The sequence below is a fragment of the Barbus barbus genome, assembly GCF_936440315.1.
Source record: "Barbus barbus genome assembly, chromosome: 38".
Taxonomy (NCBI): Eukaryota; Metazoa; Chordata; class Actinopteri; order Cypriniformes; family Cyprinidae; genus Barbus; species Barbus barbus.
This window is the reverse complement of record NC_136716.1, coordinates 2,505,237-2,524,853: the sequence shown is the minus strand read 5'-3', so window position 1 is coordinate 2,524,853 and position 19,617 is coordinate 2,505,237. Positions and strand designations below refer to the sequence as shown.

The 19,617-nt window shown below is 37.5% G+C and overlaps 1 protein-coding gene across 4 annotated transcripts in view; it reads left to right on the top strand.

Moving 5' to 3' along the window:
• The window catches only part of LOC306858076 (myosin phosphatase Rho-interacting protein-like), a 53,825-nt gene that overhangs the window by 31,668 nt on the left and 2,540 nt on the right, over positions 1–19,617 (top strand). The window contains exons 10-24 of one of the 4 annotated variants that reach the window (XM_079398465.1): positions 1,080–1,136; positions 2,512–2,580; positions 2,677–2,766; positions 3,495–3,604; positions 3,692–4,232; positions 5,113–5,250; positions 7,043–9,556; positions 11,885–12,032; positions 12,926–13,043; positions 13,490–13,649; positions 15,529–15,639; positions 15,722–15,808; positions 16,922–17,084; positions 18,260–18,345; positions 18,621–18,689. In XM_079398465.1, coding sequence (XP_079254591.1) covers positions 1,080–1,136; positions 2,512–2,580; positions 2,677–2,766; positions 3,495–3,604; positions 3,692–4,232; positions 5,113–5,250; positions 7,043–9,556; positions 11,885–12,032; positions 12,926–13,043; positions 13,490–13,649; positions 15,529–15,639; positions 15,722–15,808; positions 16,922–17,084; positions 18,260–18,345; positions 18,621–18,653 — 4,425 coding nt within the window. In that variant the 3' untranslated portion in view covers positions 18,654–18,689. The remainder of the gene's footprint in view (positions 1–1,079; positions 1,137–2,511; positions 2,581–2,676; positions 2,767–3,494; positions 3,605–3,691; positions 4,233–5,112; positions 5,251–7,042; positions 9,557–11,884; positions 12,033–12,925; positions 13,044–13,489; positions 13,650–15,528; positions 15,640–15,721; positions 15,809–16,921; positions 17,085–18,259; positions 18,346–18,620; positions 18,690–19,617) is intronic. The other 3 variants (XM_079398467.1, XM_079398466.1, XM_079398464.1) reach the window with 3 other exon arrangements.

Here is a 19,617-nt window from a genome sequence, read left to right as displayed (position 1 = left end):
CAGATTATGTGCGATCGTGAATCTCGAAAGATCTAACTGTGCGAGAAAGTATTGAAATGTATATTTTCCCGGTGTTTCCTTCCTTCCTGAAATGAGCCGCGCTGTGAAACAGCCAATCAGAGCAGAGCTCACCATTATTATTCATGACCCTTCCAAATAAGGTAATAACGGACTGTTTCATTCTAGGGAGAAATCCTAGGGTTGTAAATGTACATGTAAAACCGTTTCTGGACATTTATGCCCTGACCTAAGCCACATACCTTCTCTGTAGATATCAGAGAACAATTTAAAATACTGTATCAATGCATTCTATGGCACCTTAAAACTATATTATTATTTTTTTAAATAGATTTTTCTTTTATTGTGGACACTCATTTGTCTTTGACCTTTAAAACTTAAACTTTCTGCTGGTATCTCCACCCAGACTAATCCTGGTCGCCCTCTTTTTTTTCTCTGTGCTATTTGTGTACTTAATTGTTGTTAGTCCTCGGACGTCCTATTCCTCGGGGTGTCGCGTGTTCCTCTCTTCTGCCCAGGTCATCTCCAGCTCGTCCTGCATCCATCCGTGTGTTCCTGTCCTCTCACGTCTGTGTGCTCCTGTGTGAGCGGGTTTGAGTGGAGCGTGTGGTGTGTGCAGTCTCACCATGTTATACATGTGTATGGAGAGCAGTCCTTATGTGTGTGTGTGTTTTGCTCTGTCCAGCACTCTTAACACACAAATGCCTGTTGTGTTGCTCCTCAGCGAGCTGTGAAGTACAGATGCTCTGAACTGGCATGTGGAGTGTGTTTCTCCTGTCTGTCACTGGAAATAAGGGACTGTCAAGTCAAGTAGTCCAGAAAAACACCCTGGCTTGCATCTTTTTCTCTCACCCAAGAGTGTCAAAGAGCAGACAAGGCTTGTTGAAGTGTGTAGAAATGAGGCGAGGATGTGAGTAAATGCTCACGATCAGCAGCGGCTGTTCTTCACTTCATTTGTTCAGCTCATCATGCATGAAGATGTGTGTGATCGCACACGATATGGCACACCTGACTCCACTGCTTCTGTTTATATTTACAACTGTTTCCCTCTTGGATTACAGCCGGACCTGCTGAACTTCAAGAAGGGTTGGATGGTGAAACTTGATGAACAGGGCCAGGTGAGCTTATGTTTCTCTGTAAACAATAAACAAAAATAATTTCTCACGGATTAGATCTCACACTATTATTAAATAACGAATCCAAGTGCTGGGTAATGTGTTGAATATTCATAATGTTTTCACAGCAGTGTTAAAAAAAAAAAAAAAAAATATATATATATATATATATATATATATATATATATATATATAAGCATTGCAAATATTGCTGCATTTAGTGCTATTTAATTTGATAATTATATTTCCTAAAAATGTGTTTTTCAATATTAAAATCTTTCAATATTATTATTTTTATTATTATATGTAGGTGTTATTGCTGTTTATTACACTGTCATTATATTAATAATAATTACACCAATTATTATTTGTATTAATCATAATTTATATTACTTAAACGTATTTAATATTTATAATATAATTTTTTCATATTGTAATATATAGTATTATATGGTGATGCACAGAAATTGTTTTCATTTAGCCAAAAAATAAAATAAAATGTAATAATAAAATAATATAATTTAATTTAATACTAAAAGTTTATTTAACAATAAATTAGTCTAATTTAAAAATCAACGCTCAATGCAAACATTTAAAATGCACACAAGGCAAGTTTTATAAAATTTTAATTGTGCATTAATTTGTTGTGGAAATATAGACTGGATAAATAAATGGTGGATGTAATTACTTGTTTTAATGACAGATTTATTCAAACATGCATTAATAATGAAGACAGCTATATAATTAAAAATTAAATTAAAATTTTATCAAATTATCAAGCTATGGACTTGGAATGGCTTTTTTAATGTAAGATTTTTGGTCAGTGATTTCGGCCTTCAGTTTTTGGCAGCTGTAATTTTGGTGCATCGCTAGTATTGCATCATTTATTATTGTATAATTCCCTCTAAGTCTTTCATATTATCAAGCTGTGGCTTAACACAAAAGGGGAAAAAAATCAAGTTTAGCAGTGAAATTGTCTGATTGGCCTCTATATTTGATGTTCGGTGTTTACAGAGCGAGTTCTTAGTGTTAAATGCATCATTTCTATTTACTGATCTGCTTTCTGACTTTCACGTTGATCAAAGTTGTTCAGCTCAAATGGCCCTGACTCAAAGCACTGATGCTTTTAAAGGGAATAGTGCACTTTGATTGCACTGCAGCAATAGGTCAAAGTTGAAAGGATAGAGCCTCTCAACTTTTTCACCATGGTCTTTAAAGAAGGATAAATGCCTTAAAAACAACCCGTCCATACATCAGACACATGCAGGATCCTCCCGGACCAAGAGCTCTCTCTAATAGGATCAAATTCATTTTATCTGTATTATATTTGGTCTGTTCTAATATCTTCTCATTTGCCATTTTATTATTTCTGTTTTAGTGGAAGAAGTATTGGTTTGTGCTGACAGATCACAGTCTACGATACTACAAGGATTCTATCGCTGAAGAGGTAACTCACCTCTAGATTTCCATGTGGAAAGCATCCTTATTGCTGTAATGATAACATTTCTTTCACTGAATCAGTGTTTTTTTTTAATGTCAACAGGCATCTGATCTGGATGGAGAGATTGATCTCAGTACATGCTATAATGTTACAGAATATCAAGCTCAACGGAACTATGGCTTCCAGATTCATGTAAGTGTGTCTAAAGCTTGGTTTTATTTAATATTTTCTTTTATGTAATGTTATTTTACTTTTTTTGCCTTTTTTATTTATTCTGAGTTATTCTGGGTTTTGTTTTGTTTTTTATGGACTTTTTATTTTAGTTGCACTTTATAGACTTTTTTATTTTGTATTTTATTTTGTTTCATGGACATTTTTATTTTATGGACCTTTTTCATTTTATTCTATAACTTTTTTTTTTTTTATCTTACAGACTTTTTAATTTATGTTTTATTTTATTATTTTTGGACTTTTTTGTTTTATGGTGTTTTTATTTCATGGACTTTATTTCATTTTATATTTTGTTTCATGGACATTTTAATTTTATTTTATGGGCCTTTATTATTTTATAGTTTTTTTTTTTATATTTCATTTTATTGACTTTGTTTCATGGAGTTTATATTTCATGGATTTATTATTTTATGGACTTTTTAAATTTAATTTTTTTTTTGTTTTTACTTTTTATTTTTGTTTTATTTTATATTTTATTTAATTTTACTTTTATTTTGTTTGTCATGTTTATGAAAGTTGTACATGGTTCTGATGCCTTGTAATGGATTACTTGTACTTGGTATCCAAGCACTGCAGGGACAGATAGTCCAGTTCTAGACTTGAATGTGTCTTTTTTTTATTGTTTTCCAAGAGTTTGAAGAAATTAAGGTTCTTCTGATCTGTTTGTGCTAAATTTTTGCTCACACCAGACTCAAGAGGCAGTGCACACACTCTCTGCAATGACTGCAGGAATACGCCGCAACTGGATCCAAGCGGTTATGAAAAACGTCCGGCCATCCACTGCACCAGATGTTGCTAGGTGTGGTACCATGCATGATGCAGTAGCACAAAAATATATTTTTGTCTTTAAAACATTTGTTTAGCAATATAATATGTTTTGAAACAGCCTGACGGATGAGCACGTTTCCTGCGGCCCCTTTGAAAGTCTCGCCCGGCCTGATATCACTCAGGACTCCCCGTCCTCCGAAGCCTCAGTAGAGCGGGAAGGTGAATTAAAGAAGAGCCGTGCGAGAGAACGGAGGCGAGAAGGACGGTCCAAAACATTTGACTGGGCTGAGTTTCGTCCCATCGCACAGGCTCTAGCGCAGCAGAGAGCGCACGAGGCTGACACCTTCCAGGCTGAGCTAGCCGAGAGAAACAAGAGGAGGGAGGAGAGGCGGAGGAGGTACGAGAGCGTCACCGGCTCGTCCTTCGATCCGCCCGCTGACGCCGCAAAGATGGACATTGAGAGCGGGGGCGTGGTTCAGGTAGATGCTCCTCCTCCATCGGTGGAGCGGCAGCAGAGAGTGGAGGACGAGATTGAACAGCGCTGGCAGCAGGTGGAGAACACACCCATCAGGGAGGAGAGGAGGGTGCCTTTGCCCTCCACCCATCACAACAGAGACACATCAGAGCTGGAGAAACTCGTTGAGAGCTACAAAAAAGGGGTACGAGCTTCAAAATCCACTGCACAGTTATTACTTGAAGCTAGGGCTGTCAAGCGATTAAAAAAAAATGTAATCTTAATTACATGATGGGCCGAATAATTAATCTAATTTAACGCAAAATTAATCACACATCATTTTAGGCTTAGAAATGACTCCTTATTTAAAGGGAGTAGTTTAAAGTCATTAGAAGTTATTGTGTTAGATGAAAAAAAATAAATACTAATGTTTTTTTTAAATCAAATGATACTTTAAATATAAAACTAAAAGCGGGATTAGGTGGCAGTGAGTCATTGAATCATTCATTCAACTGAGTCAATCCAACTGATTCATTCAGAAGTGAAGCAAGTGACTGTCTTTATGAATGAGTCACTGAATCATTGACTCACTCGATTTGTTACAAATCACAGTGTGTTGTTCAGAAAACAACAACAGTTCTGCCGTGGCTTTGTTTGGAACCATTTTCGTTTGTGAATCAGCAAAATATTGACAATATTGTGTATAAAATTTAGCAGAATCTTAAAATTCTTGTTTATTGAACTTATAAAGCAATATAACGTTTGCGCTGCTGCAGATATTGGGGAGAAACTGCACTCTTGCTGGTGTGATATTGCTAAACTATATCGTATTATATAAGAGGGTAATATGTTTGCACTCATATCTTGAATTTTAGGCTTATATAACTGCATTTTAATAGACTCCCATCACGCAGTCAGTTGTCCTGCATCAGTGTAAGGTTTGGATACCGCGGTGTTATTTTCTCTATATTTAATCGCACCAAAATAATGTGTTCAACAGCCCTAGTTTAAACATCCAGAGTTGAAAAATGAAATATCATATCATTTCAGATCATAACTTCTCTTTGTGCTGTGGACATTGTTAGGTTGAAGAGCTGAAAGCTCAGTTGGAGAGCTGCCACCAGCAGTTAATGGACTCCAATCGTCACAAGCTGGAGCTGGAGGGTCAGCTCAAAAACGCTCTTGAGCATGAACAGCAGATCCGTGCTGGTTACATTTCACCGGTAGGCCACATTTATGTCATGGTTTTCATAGCGTATTCAGGTATTGCCTGATTGAACACAATGTGTGTCATTATTAGGAGAAGAACAAACACATGGCTTCTATCTTTATCATCGAAGCTGCAAACGCGCGCTTTGCATGTCTAGAGACTGTTGCATGTAAACGAACAGAGCTCTTTTGCCTCTACTTAAGATTCCTCTTGCCATGTTCAAGCAAAATGACATCAAAAATTTCAATTTCATGCAAGCTCTTATTGCATGTTCCAACACAGAAATGATTAACATTAACTGAACATGAATTAATAAATATGCAATGATGGCATGAAAAAATACTCTGAACTTACAGTGCCCTCCGGATACATTCATACTCAATGATACCCCCTTTAAATTACTGGAAAACATTTACAGCATTATTTAAAAAAATATTTTGTTAACACTTTACTTTAAACCTTTATGTATAATGGTTTCAAAAGGTATTCATAATATATGTTGTAAATCATTATTCATAAATAATTGGGACCAAAGTTAAAATGCATTATAATATTTGAGGGTTTGTGTTTGCAAAGTGTTTTAATGCATTATTACTTTCTAAAGGTGTAACAATGAATACATAAGTATTATAGTGTATTATATCTGAGGTTAAGGTTATTTATGAGATCATACAATGCATTGTATGGTGCATTGCAAGGTATAAGTAATGCATTAAAATACTTCTATACTTCTTTATATAAAGGATAAAGGTGTGCCCAATATTTTTTTTTAAATAATATGCTTTTATTAGTAGTATTTATGTGATGAATGTTTAAAGGTTAGAAAAATAAGAGGAACACAAAGTTTCAGGTCAGATCTCTTCTCAAAAGCATTGAGTATCAGTGTATCTTAAGGGTGTTGAAAATTATTTAAAAATGCACCTTTTGCAGAATCGTGCTACATGAACATTGACATATGAAAGGATGCCTATTCAGGGCATACGTGCATGATGTATTTTATTCATATTTAACATTTATTCATTTCATTTTAACCTTATTCTTGACTTCTTCCATATATGCTATAGAGTACGTCTGTGTGTTATGTGTGTGTGTATGTTTGTCTTTAGTGTTTGTTCAAAATATTGTTGCATTGTCTTCTGAGCTTAATTTGGACTATTTTATTGACTTGTTTTGGCGTTAAGTAGCTACAGTTATTTTTGTTCTTTAACATCTTGTAGTATACCTTTTCAGAATTAAGGCTTATATGTATTAAAAGCAAACGTGTGGTGATTTTTATCTTAAGCATGGCATTGTTCCACATAAGGTAATGCTGTATGTTGAATATCTGTCCAGGACACATTTTCATCTCCACCAGCTAGTTTTAAAGGGTTGTCTTTTACGTATTTGTTTATTCAGGTTTGTTAAACAGTAGTTGGTTGCACAGTAGTTTAGGTTAAATTGTTCCTCGAAAGGCCTGCAGGCTTAACTGGATGGCATGTAACTGTTCTGGCATTCTTAGCTAGCACTAATTTTGCGTTACTTACCCCATGAAACAACTCTTTAACCTCATAATATGCATGCATTGTTTCGAATTACTAACCTTTTGCCATTTATTTTTTTTCTAGCGTTCTAATGCGCCTTATTCCATGAAAGAAGCTGAATGAATTTACTCTCCCTTTAACCTTAAAAGATTGATTCGACACAGTTGTTGTAATAAAATGTACATTTACCTCAAATCCTCAAAACTGTTAATTATAATCTAGAAATTGATTAGCTTTGTTCATCTGTGCTGACTGTTAACCAACTGTCTGGTCCCCTTTTCCAAGCTGGAGTCCCCTTTGAGTGTTGAGACAGAGCCCCAGATGAAGAGGACTGAACTGGTTAGTTCTCAAGCTCAGAGCTTAACACAGAAGTACCAGGAAACCAAAGAGATCCTGCAGCTGCAAGAACTGAAAAAGCGCAACATGCAGGCACAGCTTGGCCTTTCTCTCTCACACTGGCCCGCAAAGGAACTTTGCCTTTCTGACACCAAAAAACCTGCCACCTCCGAGGTCTGTCCCTCAGACTCCATTCAAAAAACGGTCAGCTTCATGCTTCAGGATAGCGAGGGAAAGATCAGAGAGCTAGAGAGCTTGATAGATGCCAGTGAGCCTCTGACATTAAGAGAGCTGATAAATCTTATGCACTCGCATAGCGAATGCGTTTGGGTAGAAAGTCCTCAAGGACAGGAAAGAAGTGAGTCAGTTGGAGAAATGACGCAAAAACTGTTGAAAAGCCTCAAGAACCAACAGGAGGTTGAGAATGAGACGATGAGGAAAAGCTTGGAAAAGGCTGGAGACTGTATTCGGGACTATGAAGCTCGTTTGATCACCATGGAGGACATGTTGGGAAGAGTTCATAGGCAGAAAATGGAGAGTTCGTTTGCGTTAGGTTGCTCGAGAGAAGACCATCCGGATCTGTCGCAGCAGGTGGAGTTGCTCGTGAGCGAAAACGTAGCTTTGAACCAGCGCTATCAGGAAATTGTGAACCAGTTGAGAGAAGCTGATCGAGAAATAGACAGGCTGAAAGCTGAGCTTTGTAGACTATGTAGCAGTCAGCAAAATCCACAATCCAACATGGACCAGGAGCAAGAAGACAAAGAGACGTCTGAGAAAAATGTGTACGAGCGAGAACTCAATGAAAAGTCACAGAAGCTACAGGAGGCTCTTATTAAATTGGAAACTCTTGGTAATAATTTGAAAGATACAGAGAAAAGATTACAACTTAAAGAAGCAACGCTTAGGGGTCTTGGATTTCAGGTGGCAGAAAGCGAAAACGATGGTAAAGAGATAGGTTCGGAGACAGAGGACCTCAAGCGCCAGTTGGAGGTCCTTCAGTCCAAGCTTTCAGAGAAGGACAAGCAGCTTCAAAATGCTGAGCAGATCTGTAGAGAACTTCAATCCCAGAATGTGAAATATGAAGAGACCACAAGGATGTGTAGTCAGATGCTTGTAGATGCTCAGGAGGAAATTAGGATGTTGAAAGAGAAGGCAGGCACTCAAGGTACGTTTGGTAGTGAACCGGGAACAGAAATTGGGTGCCAAGAGTTGATGCAAAAACTCACAAATGAAGGTGTAATTGAGGAAGTCATGGAAGAGTTCAAAAGCAAGTCTAAATCTCTTAATCATCTACTTGACATGTTGGTAATAGGCAGTAAGACAGATTTGTCCAACACCGGCATGGACACCAACATTTTGGATGAGAGTCAGGCAGGAATGGAGATGTTTGAGAGAATGATTCTGCATAAGGTTTTAGCTGGTTTAGGGGACTGTCAGAAAGGCTCAGAGGTTGAGCAAACCCTAAGGAATGTTATAGAACGAATGCTAGTGGATAGTAAAATGCTGCTGCTTATGAATAAGCTCTCCAACCTCCAAGAACTTCAAAGTGATGCAAAACCTGCATCTTGCACTGAAAAAAGCGCTGGATATGGAAATGCACTGAGTGAAGAGACAATTAAATCAAATGTTTTGAATCGGTTGCTCGATGATGCTGCCAACCCCTGTGTCATGCAGACTCTCGCTGAAGTCATTCAGAAGAAAGTGGCGTTATTTAATCAAACCGCTTCTTCTCTTAGGGAACGAAATAATGAGGAGCTTCAGTCGTTGGCTTTGACTCTTTCAAGCTGTGGCTCTCAAAGAACCTGGTCTGAGTATGTTCGTGAGGCCATAATGGACATAACATGCATGTACTTGGTAGTTCTTCAAATCTTGCCAAGGACAAGACCGTTAGACCTGTCTGCATGTGGAAATTGTGCTGATTTGAGAGCACAACTCGAGTCTGAGAAGCAGGTGATGTCAAGCGTCCAGAGTCCTATCAGTGCAACCCACATTCAGATCGAAGGAGAACCAATTGACTCTCTGGACAAGGCCATACAGCTTCAGGACATGATGGCCAAGCATAAGCAGGAGCTGCGAGAATTAAAGGAGGCGTACGAGCAAGAAGCAGAAAAGCTGAGGTTGGAAGTGGCCAAGGCTGGTGAGACTCTGAGACTGAGATCCGAGGAGAACGTGAAAGAGATTGACTCTCTGACGGTGTGCATGGAGAACCTGAAGAAGAAGCATGAAATGGAGCGTAAGGACTTAATAGCACACTTCAATCAAGAGATGGAAGAGCTTACGGATGCCGTCGGCCCTGTCGAACCTGGAATAGACGGCGAGCCGAACTCTACTTCCCTCAAAGTGCGGATCCAAAAACTCGTGTCCCGTCTGTCCCAACTGACTGAGGAAATGAATCTGCGTGAGCGTGATGGGGATGCGACATTGCTGCGTCTGAAATACGAGAAAGACCTGGAAAACCTAAAGGTCAAGGAGTTCCGTGTCCTTGCTGTTCTCCGTCTGTATTGACTTCATGTGGCAACCTTAAACCTGATCCTTTCCCCTCCTTTTCTCATACTAACCCTGCTTTGTGGTGCTTTGGTCTGGTCTAATATTTCTCACCAGTGATGCATGGCTGCTAACGATAGGTTTGCATGTACGGTTTAACGCTAGGAGTGTGGATGAGCCGACTGTGATGAGAGGGAAATACACAGTTCTCTCATTGAAGAAGCCATTTCTAGATAATTAAAGTCCAATGGAGAACAATCCATTCGTCAGACGTTTTGGAGAATGCATAACTGCATACTCCTTGTGTCAGCAAGTCTGAAAACTTATGTGGTTCACCTGGTTGACTTGGATCTGAACTTGTTCTCAGACTTAACCTCTTTGCCTGATTAACAGCCAGTGCTCTTTGCATAAATTGCTGCTTATCTTTGATAACTGCAAAAAGCCAGCTGCATAACCTAATCAATAAAAAAATAATGCATGACAATAACTGAAATGTTTTATTTTAAACAATTAAGTACGTATGAAAGTATTTGTGAAAGAATTGGCTTTGAAGACAGAGATGATTAAATTGCATTATATATTATCCCAAAGACTATTATATAAATAAATTAAATAATTTTTATAAATTACAGTACTGTATTGTTGCACCAAGTGGAACATCTGGCAATTAAAAAATTCCAAGTACTGACAAAAAAAACTGTTCATGTTTTGTACTCTGTCACTCAGTTGCTGATTAAAAACACATGAATAATAGGATAATGGGGAAAAATTAGAATAATTTCTGTAGTTTTCTATGATATTTTGTCAGTGTGATGTGGCTTTAATGACCAGAGCTCAAGTCAGTTCCTAACTAGATCATTTTTGCGATTATGGACAAATTATAAACATGAAATTATGAGGCCAGTTTCAAATGGCGTTGGCTGGGATTATTTACTTTTTTTATTTGCAAAACAAAATTATTTACATAATTTGTGCTTTGGAGTTGCAGGAATATTTCTCATTCCCCCACTACTATTTTTTTCTAATATATTTCACTTTTAAAAGAGTGCTTACAGTTTATATTTAACATTTTAGCGTTTAAATGTGTATGTTACTTTCAATTCAATTTATTCAATTAATTTAAGATTTAAAAATATATAATGGCAAAAAAAAGCCATTAAATGCAAATGCTAAATTTGTCGTCAATATGTGCTACTGGACTTGTGTTTGTCCGGACAAAAGAGGAAATGAGATTTTCCACCCAGAGAGGGTGCTGCGTAAACAAGTGCAGGTGCGGCTGTGATGCAGGGACAGGAAGAGTTGGCCTGTAGTGGATCAGGACAGAGGCCATGTCCCTGGACAGTGGACACTAGTCCTTCAAAAACAACTGCTTCATTCGCTCCCCTGTTTAGAGCAGAGTACAGATATTAGGGCCATTGAATAGACAGCAGAAATGCATCGAGTTTGCCCAGAAGAGCATTGACATCTCTTGTACTGAAATTAAACTCCATGTTGATGAATAGTACCGCTAATCCTAAAAGTCTTTACATTGATGGCAAATCTTACAAATATAGGTGCTACGTATTTTTTCATAGGAATTCCAGCTGTTGTTCAGACATAGGTCTCTATAAATTGAAATTTAAAACAGTCGATATGGATGAGCATATGTAGCGCCCCCAAAACATACTTGGACATTTAAGCTGCAAATGTTTGAATTTCAATGCATTAAAATCTTAAATCAAGTATCGGTACCCTAGTGAAAACAAGAAAATAAATTATGGTTTAGGATTTTTTTACCAAATCAAATGCTAGAGCTTTTCTGTGCTATTTTTGCATTGACTTTTTAACTGGTGCCAAGGTTATTTTAGTGCATGTATGAAGTCAGTTCTCACAATTCATCACTATCACCAATATTTGACAACCACAAACTGTCCAATACGTTTTACCTTGAGTTTGAACGGTATATCTACTGCTTTATCATTTATAGACTCTCTTGCGGTCTTTCTTTGATATTTTGTATCTAATCCAGTTATATTCATGCATTAAGTCTGGCTAAACTGTCCAAGTGTTTGGTATGAACGTTGAATGAACAAACAGTCCCGTCACAGTGTGTGTATTTGTTTCTTTTGTGAAGCCATCTCTCACTGGCCTCTGTGTCCCCTTTATGTTATCGTAGGTTATTAATACCTGGCTTTGTGTAGACACTCTTCTGTCCACACATCGCTAATCTCTGTCGTCTGTGTAAATGTTGTCCTTGTCAGAGTAGAAGTGGACTTGAATCGATCCGAACGAGATGCACTAAATGCCGCTTCCTGCATTTCCCTACAGGCGACGTGTGAACGAGGCTTCACCGCCATGGAAGAGTCTCATCAGAAGGTGATCGATGAGCTGCAGAAAAAGCACCAGCGGGAACTGGAGAAACTGCAGGAGGAGAAAGAGAGACTGTTGGATGAAGAGACCGCAGCCACTATAGCTGGTTAGTAAGGATGACAAGGGCCAGGAGAAGACGTTTCGAGTCATTCTATTGCTGAATGTCATCATTCACAGGGATCAGATCACGTATACGCAGTGTAGAAATAGGACATTCCAGAATCAGATGCAAATTCTTAAAAAAAATATGCTCCTTATGCCAGAATCCAGTATCTCTTAAACACAAAATATTAAATTGTGCTGATTTAACTCTTGTGCCATGTTGAAAATTTACCTAATTTGGGGTTCCCAGTCATAAATGACCAGACTTTTAAAATTGTTTGTAAACATCTTATGCTGTATTATCACCAGATCTTGGATTCAGTCCTTGTTTTATTTCAGTTAGCACAGGTTTTGTATTTCTTTTTTGAATTTGGCCTCTGAGTTTATGAACCTCAGTTTTTGAGAGGAAAAAAGCATTATTTGTGGATAATTTTGGCAGTGATCACTTTGGTCCATGATCAATGATCAATCAGACCTATGATCAATCAGATCAAAAAACAAACAAACATACAAAACCTGTTAATTGGAAAAAATTGAGCCAAAATATTTGGTGGTAATATAGCATAATGAGATTTTTTTTATTTTAGTTTTGTAGTCCGGTCATTTTTAATCGAGAATACCACAAGTGTAACAAGGTGGGGGAAAATACAAAAATTATTCAAATGAATTTTTAAATAATTTATAGTCTGTATGACCAGAAATTTTTAGTCCAGTACCATAATATTAACTAGCATTTCGGGAAAAAGAAAATCCTCTCCAGGTAAAAATTATAAATTGTCTTATAAATTGTTATTCCTGAATCTATTTTAGAGTTTTAGAGTAATTTAATGCCAATTTCTGATTTTAAGACACATTACTAAATATACAATCTTTTCATTTATGTTTTTCTTTGATTAGCTATCGAAGCAATGAAGAATGCACATCGGACGGAGCTTGAGCGGGAACTGGAAAAAACACGCAAGACCAACAGCAACACTGAAAACGCAGACATAGAGGAAATCCGCAAACAGCACGAGTCAGTTGTTATTCCTTTGTGCTATTTCAGCCTCATAATGCAGCGCAGCCGCACCTTTGCATTCTTTTGATAAATAAACAACTGTCTCTTCAGATTGAATTGCTTGAAATGAGTTTATAAAGCCACACCTCTACCTCGCTTTTATGATGTTTTTCTTCTGACTTCACTGTTGAAGCTGCAATACGCAAATAAGAATTGTGCATTCTGCATACTACATTAATTGGAGTGGATAAAGGGTTTAAAGCCTGACTGCATGACAGCCTCAATTGCCAAGTGTATCCTGGGGCAACGCGCCTAGATGCCAAATCTGGAGTGATTGCACAGTTTCTTTCTTTGTGTACATGCTCGTAATCTGCCCTCAAGCTCTTGGCTGTACTTCTGTCTAGACTTAAAGGCCTTGCTCTTTTTTTGTCACTTTTTCAGCTGAACGGATTTTTGTGTTGTAGGGAAGAGCTGATGTCGTACCAGAGGGAGATCGAGGTGTTGTCGGAGCAGTATTCACAGAAGTGCTTAGAAAACGCTCATCTGGCCCAAGCGCTGGAGGCCGAGAGGCAGGCGCTCAGACAGTGCCAGCGGGAGAACCAGGAACTCAATGCGCACAACCAGGTAACCAGTGCCAATTTCACTGACAAATAATTTCCTAAAAAATTATTTAATAAATTTTTTTTTATAAATTGTCATTAACTTGTATAAGTTTCATGAATTTAATTCATTAGACATGCTTTTTAGTATAATGTAATTTAACCATTAAAACATAATCCAAAGGATGAAATCTAGAAAAATTTAAAAGGAATTTGGGGAAAAAAGTAAAACCGATATCACACGGCCCTATTCACTGACAAAAATGAGACTATACTAAATAAAAAACGATTTTGAATGACAAAAACTATGCCAAATCTATTGACCTTTTTCATCAATGAATAAAAATGAAACAAAAATGTTAGGGAGAGAACTGAATTCTCTTTTGCATCTTATTGTGATTTAACAGACAGATATACGCACAAAATTGTCAAACTGTCCATTTTGGTGAGCATTCAGAGTTGGTTATATATTAAGTGAATGTAAGCAGTTGTGAGAATATCAGATATGTGTCAGTATATCGGATCCATGCATCAGGTCTTAAAGTGACAGCAGCCTAAAACCTGCTACTGTCCGTTTCATTAATGTTAAAGGGCACCTATTATGCAAAATAATAAATATCCACCCACTCCTTATTTTTGAATCCCCTTGAAACCAAATCAGTCTCACTAGGCCTGCCGTTTTGCTATAGTTTCCGCCCTCAGCGGTTGTAAGCTGTACTCCATTTTCTCCGCTCTCGAGCAGCTGTAACGTCAGCAATGTCTCGTAAGCAATCCCCGTGTTCTGTGTTTGGATGTAAAACTGAACACGAGTCTTAATTTTCTCCCAAAATCGGAGCCACTGAGGACGCTGTGGATTACTTTCATTTTTCAAGGTAATGCGCCTAAAAATCTCCCCAAATATGTTAGTCTGCACAAATAATTTCACTCCAGACTGCTTTGTGAATGTCATATCGATATAGTAATTAACGTTTTAACCATGTTTGTGTGCATACGTTATCATATTTTAATTGATCAGAGCTGCGCTTGTGAGATTAGTTTGCTAGCAGGGACCGAGTCGCGCCGATGACAGGTCAGTGCGGCGCAAACTCTGTAACATTGCACTGTTTCGTCCCACTTTCAGTGCATTTTGCTTCCCATATGTATGGCTGAACACCGGTTCTCTCGCTTTCAGTCATGTTGATTCTTCTGGCTGTAGGTTAGTGTGCAAACATAGCACGTAGACGTATACGCGATGCCCTCTTCTGGCAACGGGGCAGGAATATGCAGCTCATTTGCATTTAAAGTGATACACATCAAAACAGCTCTTTTTTTAGACGCACCCCAAAAATGATATTTTCCAGCTTTAAATGATCTGTTGGGTATTTTGAGCTGAAACTTCACAGACACATTCTGGGGACACCTAAGACCAATATTACATCTTGTAAAAATGGGCATAATAGGTGCCCTTTAATCAAACAACAAAAAAGAGAGAAAATCACTCACTACTCATGACTTTAATATTAATCTATATTTAGTTCATATAAATGTATGCTTGAAAGAGTGAAGAAGGCATTTTATGTCACATCAGTTAAATCGGTGTATGTATTGCATCTTCAAACCTTTATATCATTCATATTAACAGGTAAATACATTGTTTTCTCCTGAATTATATAATGAGTTTGGACATTTTAGATAAATTATTAATGAATGCTTTACCGTTTAACATTTAGTCCGCTAAAACAGTTCAGATGACTAAAACTAAATGATGTTTTGGTCAAGACTAACTAAAACAAAATCTAAATTTGCTGTCAAAATGACCACTGCTGGTAACCATGACCTTAGCACAATAAATCCACTTCAGAGGCGCACAAGACCTGATTTTGTCCCCCCAACGTGCTGTTTTATGCTGCTTGTCTGTTATGCAGGAGCTAAACAATCGTCTGGCAGCTGAGATCACTAAGATGCGATCGATGACGAGCGAGGACGGCGGAGACACTGGCGGGGTCATACAGGGGAAGGAGCTATATGAGCTGGAGGTCTGTTTCTTCTCTTCACGTCTCACTCTATTTCCAAAGCATCCTGGGAATGAAAAGCTCATCGTCGCACTTGTGTTCACAGGTTATGTTGAGGGTGAAGGAGTCAGAAGTGCAGTATCTGAAGCAGGAGATCAACTCTTTAAAAGATGAGCTCCAGACTGCCCAAAGAGTAAGTGCTGCGACTTCATTTATGTTTGAAGAGTTTTAAAACCAAATTCTCAAGACTTCAAGACTTTCACAAATAAAATTAATACTGTATGTCCTTACGAAACACTTCCATACAATCTTTTATTTTTTTATTCATTTATTTAAAAAAATATATTATTAATATTTTTGGTTATTTAAACAGGCTGCGGCACACATTCAAATTTAAAATATTTAAGAGATGTTTTATTTAGTAAATGCATATGTATTGCAATTGGTTTATGTTCTAATATAATATCCATACATTAGAATTATAGGTCAATGATATTTGATTTCGCAGATACAATGATAATGTGTTCAAAGAAATAAACAGATTATTGTGCCGATACTTGGAAAATATATAAATTGGATGGTAAATCATGTTCTTAGTCTTTCCTTCTTTCGATGGGTGGCCCAGAGTGAGTTAACATTTAAATTAAATTCCAGATACAGTTTGTGTAACCAGAAAATACCAGTAATATCCAGAAAATAAACAAGCATTTATGACTTTTAATTATAAACAGTCCCGAATACACTGGGACTCTTATTTTGAAATGTGAAGCTCTTGCACTTACAACCATCTACAACATATAACAATATAAATGCTGTAATGTAAACGCTGACGTAATTCATCATCAGTAAATCATAATCACTTGCTTGACATAAATTTGTGATATTCAGCTGTTTTGACTTTGTACATGCAGCGCTCATATTTATTTAAATACATCATCGCCTTTTGAAGTTTAGTCATCACATTAGGATGTATTGCGATTTCTGAATTATTTTGTAAGATGGACACAGATAAAATACAATGTGGCCAGTCTTTTTCTAAATTGAAATTTATCAAATGTTTGTATTTATTCTATTGTGTTGAATGTTGAATCTGTATCTGCCATGTAATGATATGCCAATCAATTTAAATGCAATGAACTATTTTTTGTACCCAAATTTAAGATCTCCTAAAATGATAATAAAGCCTTTTGTTTTACCATTTTAAGAGTTCTTATGACCTGAATTTTGATCAGACTGATTTTTAAGGACCCTGATGAAAGAATGTATGCTGATTAACGTTAATAACCTGTTCCACGTCTCTTGATAGGATAAAAAATATGCAACCGATAAATATAAGGACATCTACACGGAGCTGAGCATCGTACGGGCCAAAGCGGAGCGCGATCTGAGCCGACTGCGCGAGCAGCTGCAGCATGCCCATGATGCACTGGGGGAACCCACGCTAGAGGACGTGGAGCGCGCCGGTTACGGTACGACCCTCGCCTCAAAATCAACCCACACTAGTGATGCGTGGATGGCGATTGTATCCGCGGTCGCTGCAGATAATCCGCGGGTAGGGTAATAAAAAATTGCATTCTGATTATTTGCGGGTGGATTAGATAAATCATTAATGATGCAAATATTAACTACATTTTCTAAAATATGAATGCGTGTTAAATGGGCTACAGAAATTGAATAAGCTGTAAATGAACCTATTAAAGTTATTCACCAAAACATTATTTAGTCAAGCAGTGAGGGATTTTCTGTCTTTTGTTGTTTGATTTAACATTAATGACAAATGGCACAACTTTATTTGGCTGCTGTCACAAGACCAATTTCACGGATCCAATACTGATTCACATGCGTTTTCATTCGCAACTGCTTACATTAACTTAAGACAAAACCAACAGTGCTTATGAGGATACTCACCAGGATGACCATTTTGACGTCATTTTGTGTGTATTTGGCCTCTTAAGCGCAACAAGCGCGAGTACTGAAAGGCTTAAAAAGATGTGCAAATAATACATTTTTGTGATGATGCAACAATGACCTATAAGGAAATTGACAATTGTCAACTGTACCGAAACGCGAGCTAAAGTCTTGTATCGCAGCGTGCAGCTCTAGATGCGCCGATGTGAAGAGAAGGTCAAAGAGAGAAGACGCGGTACAGCTGAATCACTCACGCTGTTTTCAAATGACATTGTGTGGATTTATTTACTCATCTAACCTACACGCTATATTGAATAAATGTTTTGCAGGAATTTCCCTAATTTTAAAGTCAAAAGCTGCTGGAATGAGTAATGCTATATATGCACTACCGCACTGAAATTCAGGACCTGATTAAACATGATTCTATTGTACAGAGGATTGTGAAACATGACTTTCTGGGTTTGTTTATTTTTTCCAAAACTTTCCAGGCCTGGAAATTGCTGTTTTAAAATTGCATGACCTTTCCAGGTTTTTGATGACCGTATGAACCCTGAATGTGCCGATCGGGTGCGGTTATCTAAATCAGACAAAAATATAGGTGCGGGCGGTTGGCGGGTGGATAATTTATTTGAAGCTGTAGATTTGGGTGATGTTTTAGCTCATCTGCGCATCACTAACCCACACTCAAATACATTCATGTGCATGTCATGAACTGATCGGCTGTCGTGTCTTTCAGATATCATGAAGTCAAAGAGCAATCCTGACATTTTAAAGATGGCGGCCGCAGCAGCCAAACGCTCCGAACGCACCATGAGGTCAAAGGTATGTGTCCACACATACGTTTAGTCTTCTGGTGTTGAATAAGAGTTAGTTAAGCTCACACTGCCACCCTCAGGTCAACACGTTGTTGCCTTTAAGAAAAAATACAGCAGCTTTTGCTTGTGAACAGTCAGGAACTGAACTGTGTGTGTGCTGTGTTTTGTTGTCCAGGAAAAAGCCTGATAGGTAGCGGTAAGACAATGTCTTTTGCACATTCCCTCCTCTAACACACCCGTGTCCCGTGTGTGTGTTTCTTTTGTTTTTCCCTCTGTTCCCAGTCTGCGAGTCGTGACATGCCCTGGGACAGCTAAAGACTAAACCTGAAGACCTTTGACTTCTGATTTTAGGTAAAAGCCCTTAGAAGGGAGTGAATGTGCTGAACTCCCCATGCATCATTCAGAGGCATTCATGCTAGGGCTGGGCGATAAACCGTATCATATTGAGATCATGATAAAGCGATGATAAGCTCTGGCTGTTTTTAGTGGATCTGGATGAATCTAACAGCAGCAGCAGCTGTCAGTGTGTGTCTGTAATCTGCATGTTCTGCGTATTTTCATGTATTACACAAACTCAGACACATGTGACGCTCGTCTCAGTATATGAGGACATGAACTTCCTCTCCAGAGCTGCTCCAAGAGTCACTTCAGCAGCTTCACGCCATTTACTTAGTTTACAAAAATTACCGTAAGACACATCTTACTTAATGGTATTTGATTATTTGTTAATTGCATTTAATATATTATACTTTCGATAAAACCTTTGCAATGGTTTGTAAAGTTTCCATGCATGTTTGGCCTGGGTTTGGTTGCATTTACACTGTTCTGACCAACTTGAGGAGTTTCCTTACTTCAAAATAATCAATCATTTTGCTAAGTAGTTGATTCAAAGCTTTGTAAACATATTTTCTCCCATTACTGCTGTCAAATACACACCAAAACTCAAAGATTTTCACCACAAACCAACAAAATAAAGTTCAGTTTAATTTGAAGAAATTATATTATTATGTAATATATTATTATTATTATTATTATTGTAACTAAAATAATATTATTTTTATGGAGTATCATACAACCAAGATATGTTTTCATCCATGTAATTTGTACAGTTTTGTACAGCATCTTATTTAACAAAAATTGTATTGTTATATTTCCAGTTTTATTGATTAATTTCATGAGACACAATTAAGAGGTGCCCTAATTAAAGGTATCTTACTGTGTCGGTTGATTGTGAACAAACGAGTGATGTTTACAGTCATTCTAACAAATACGTGGAAGC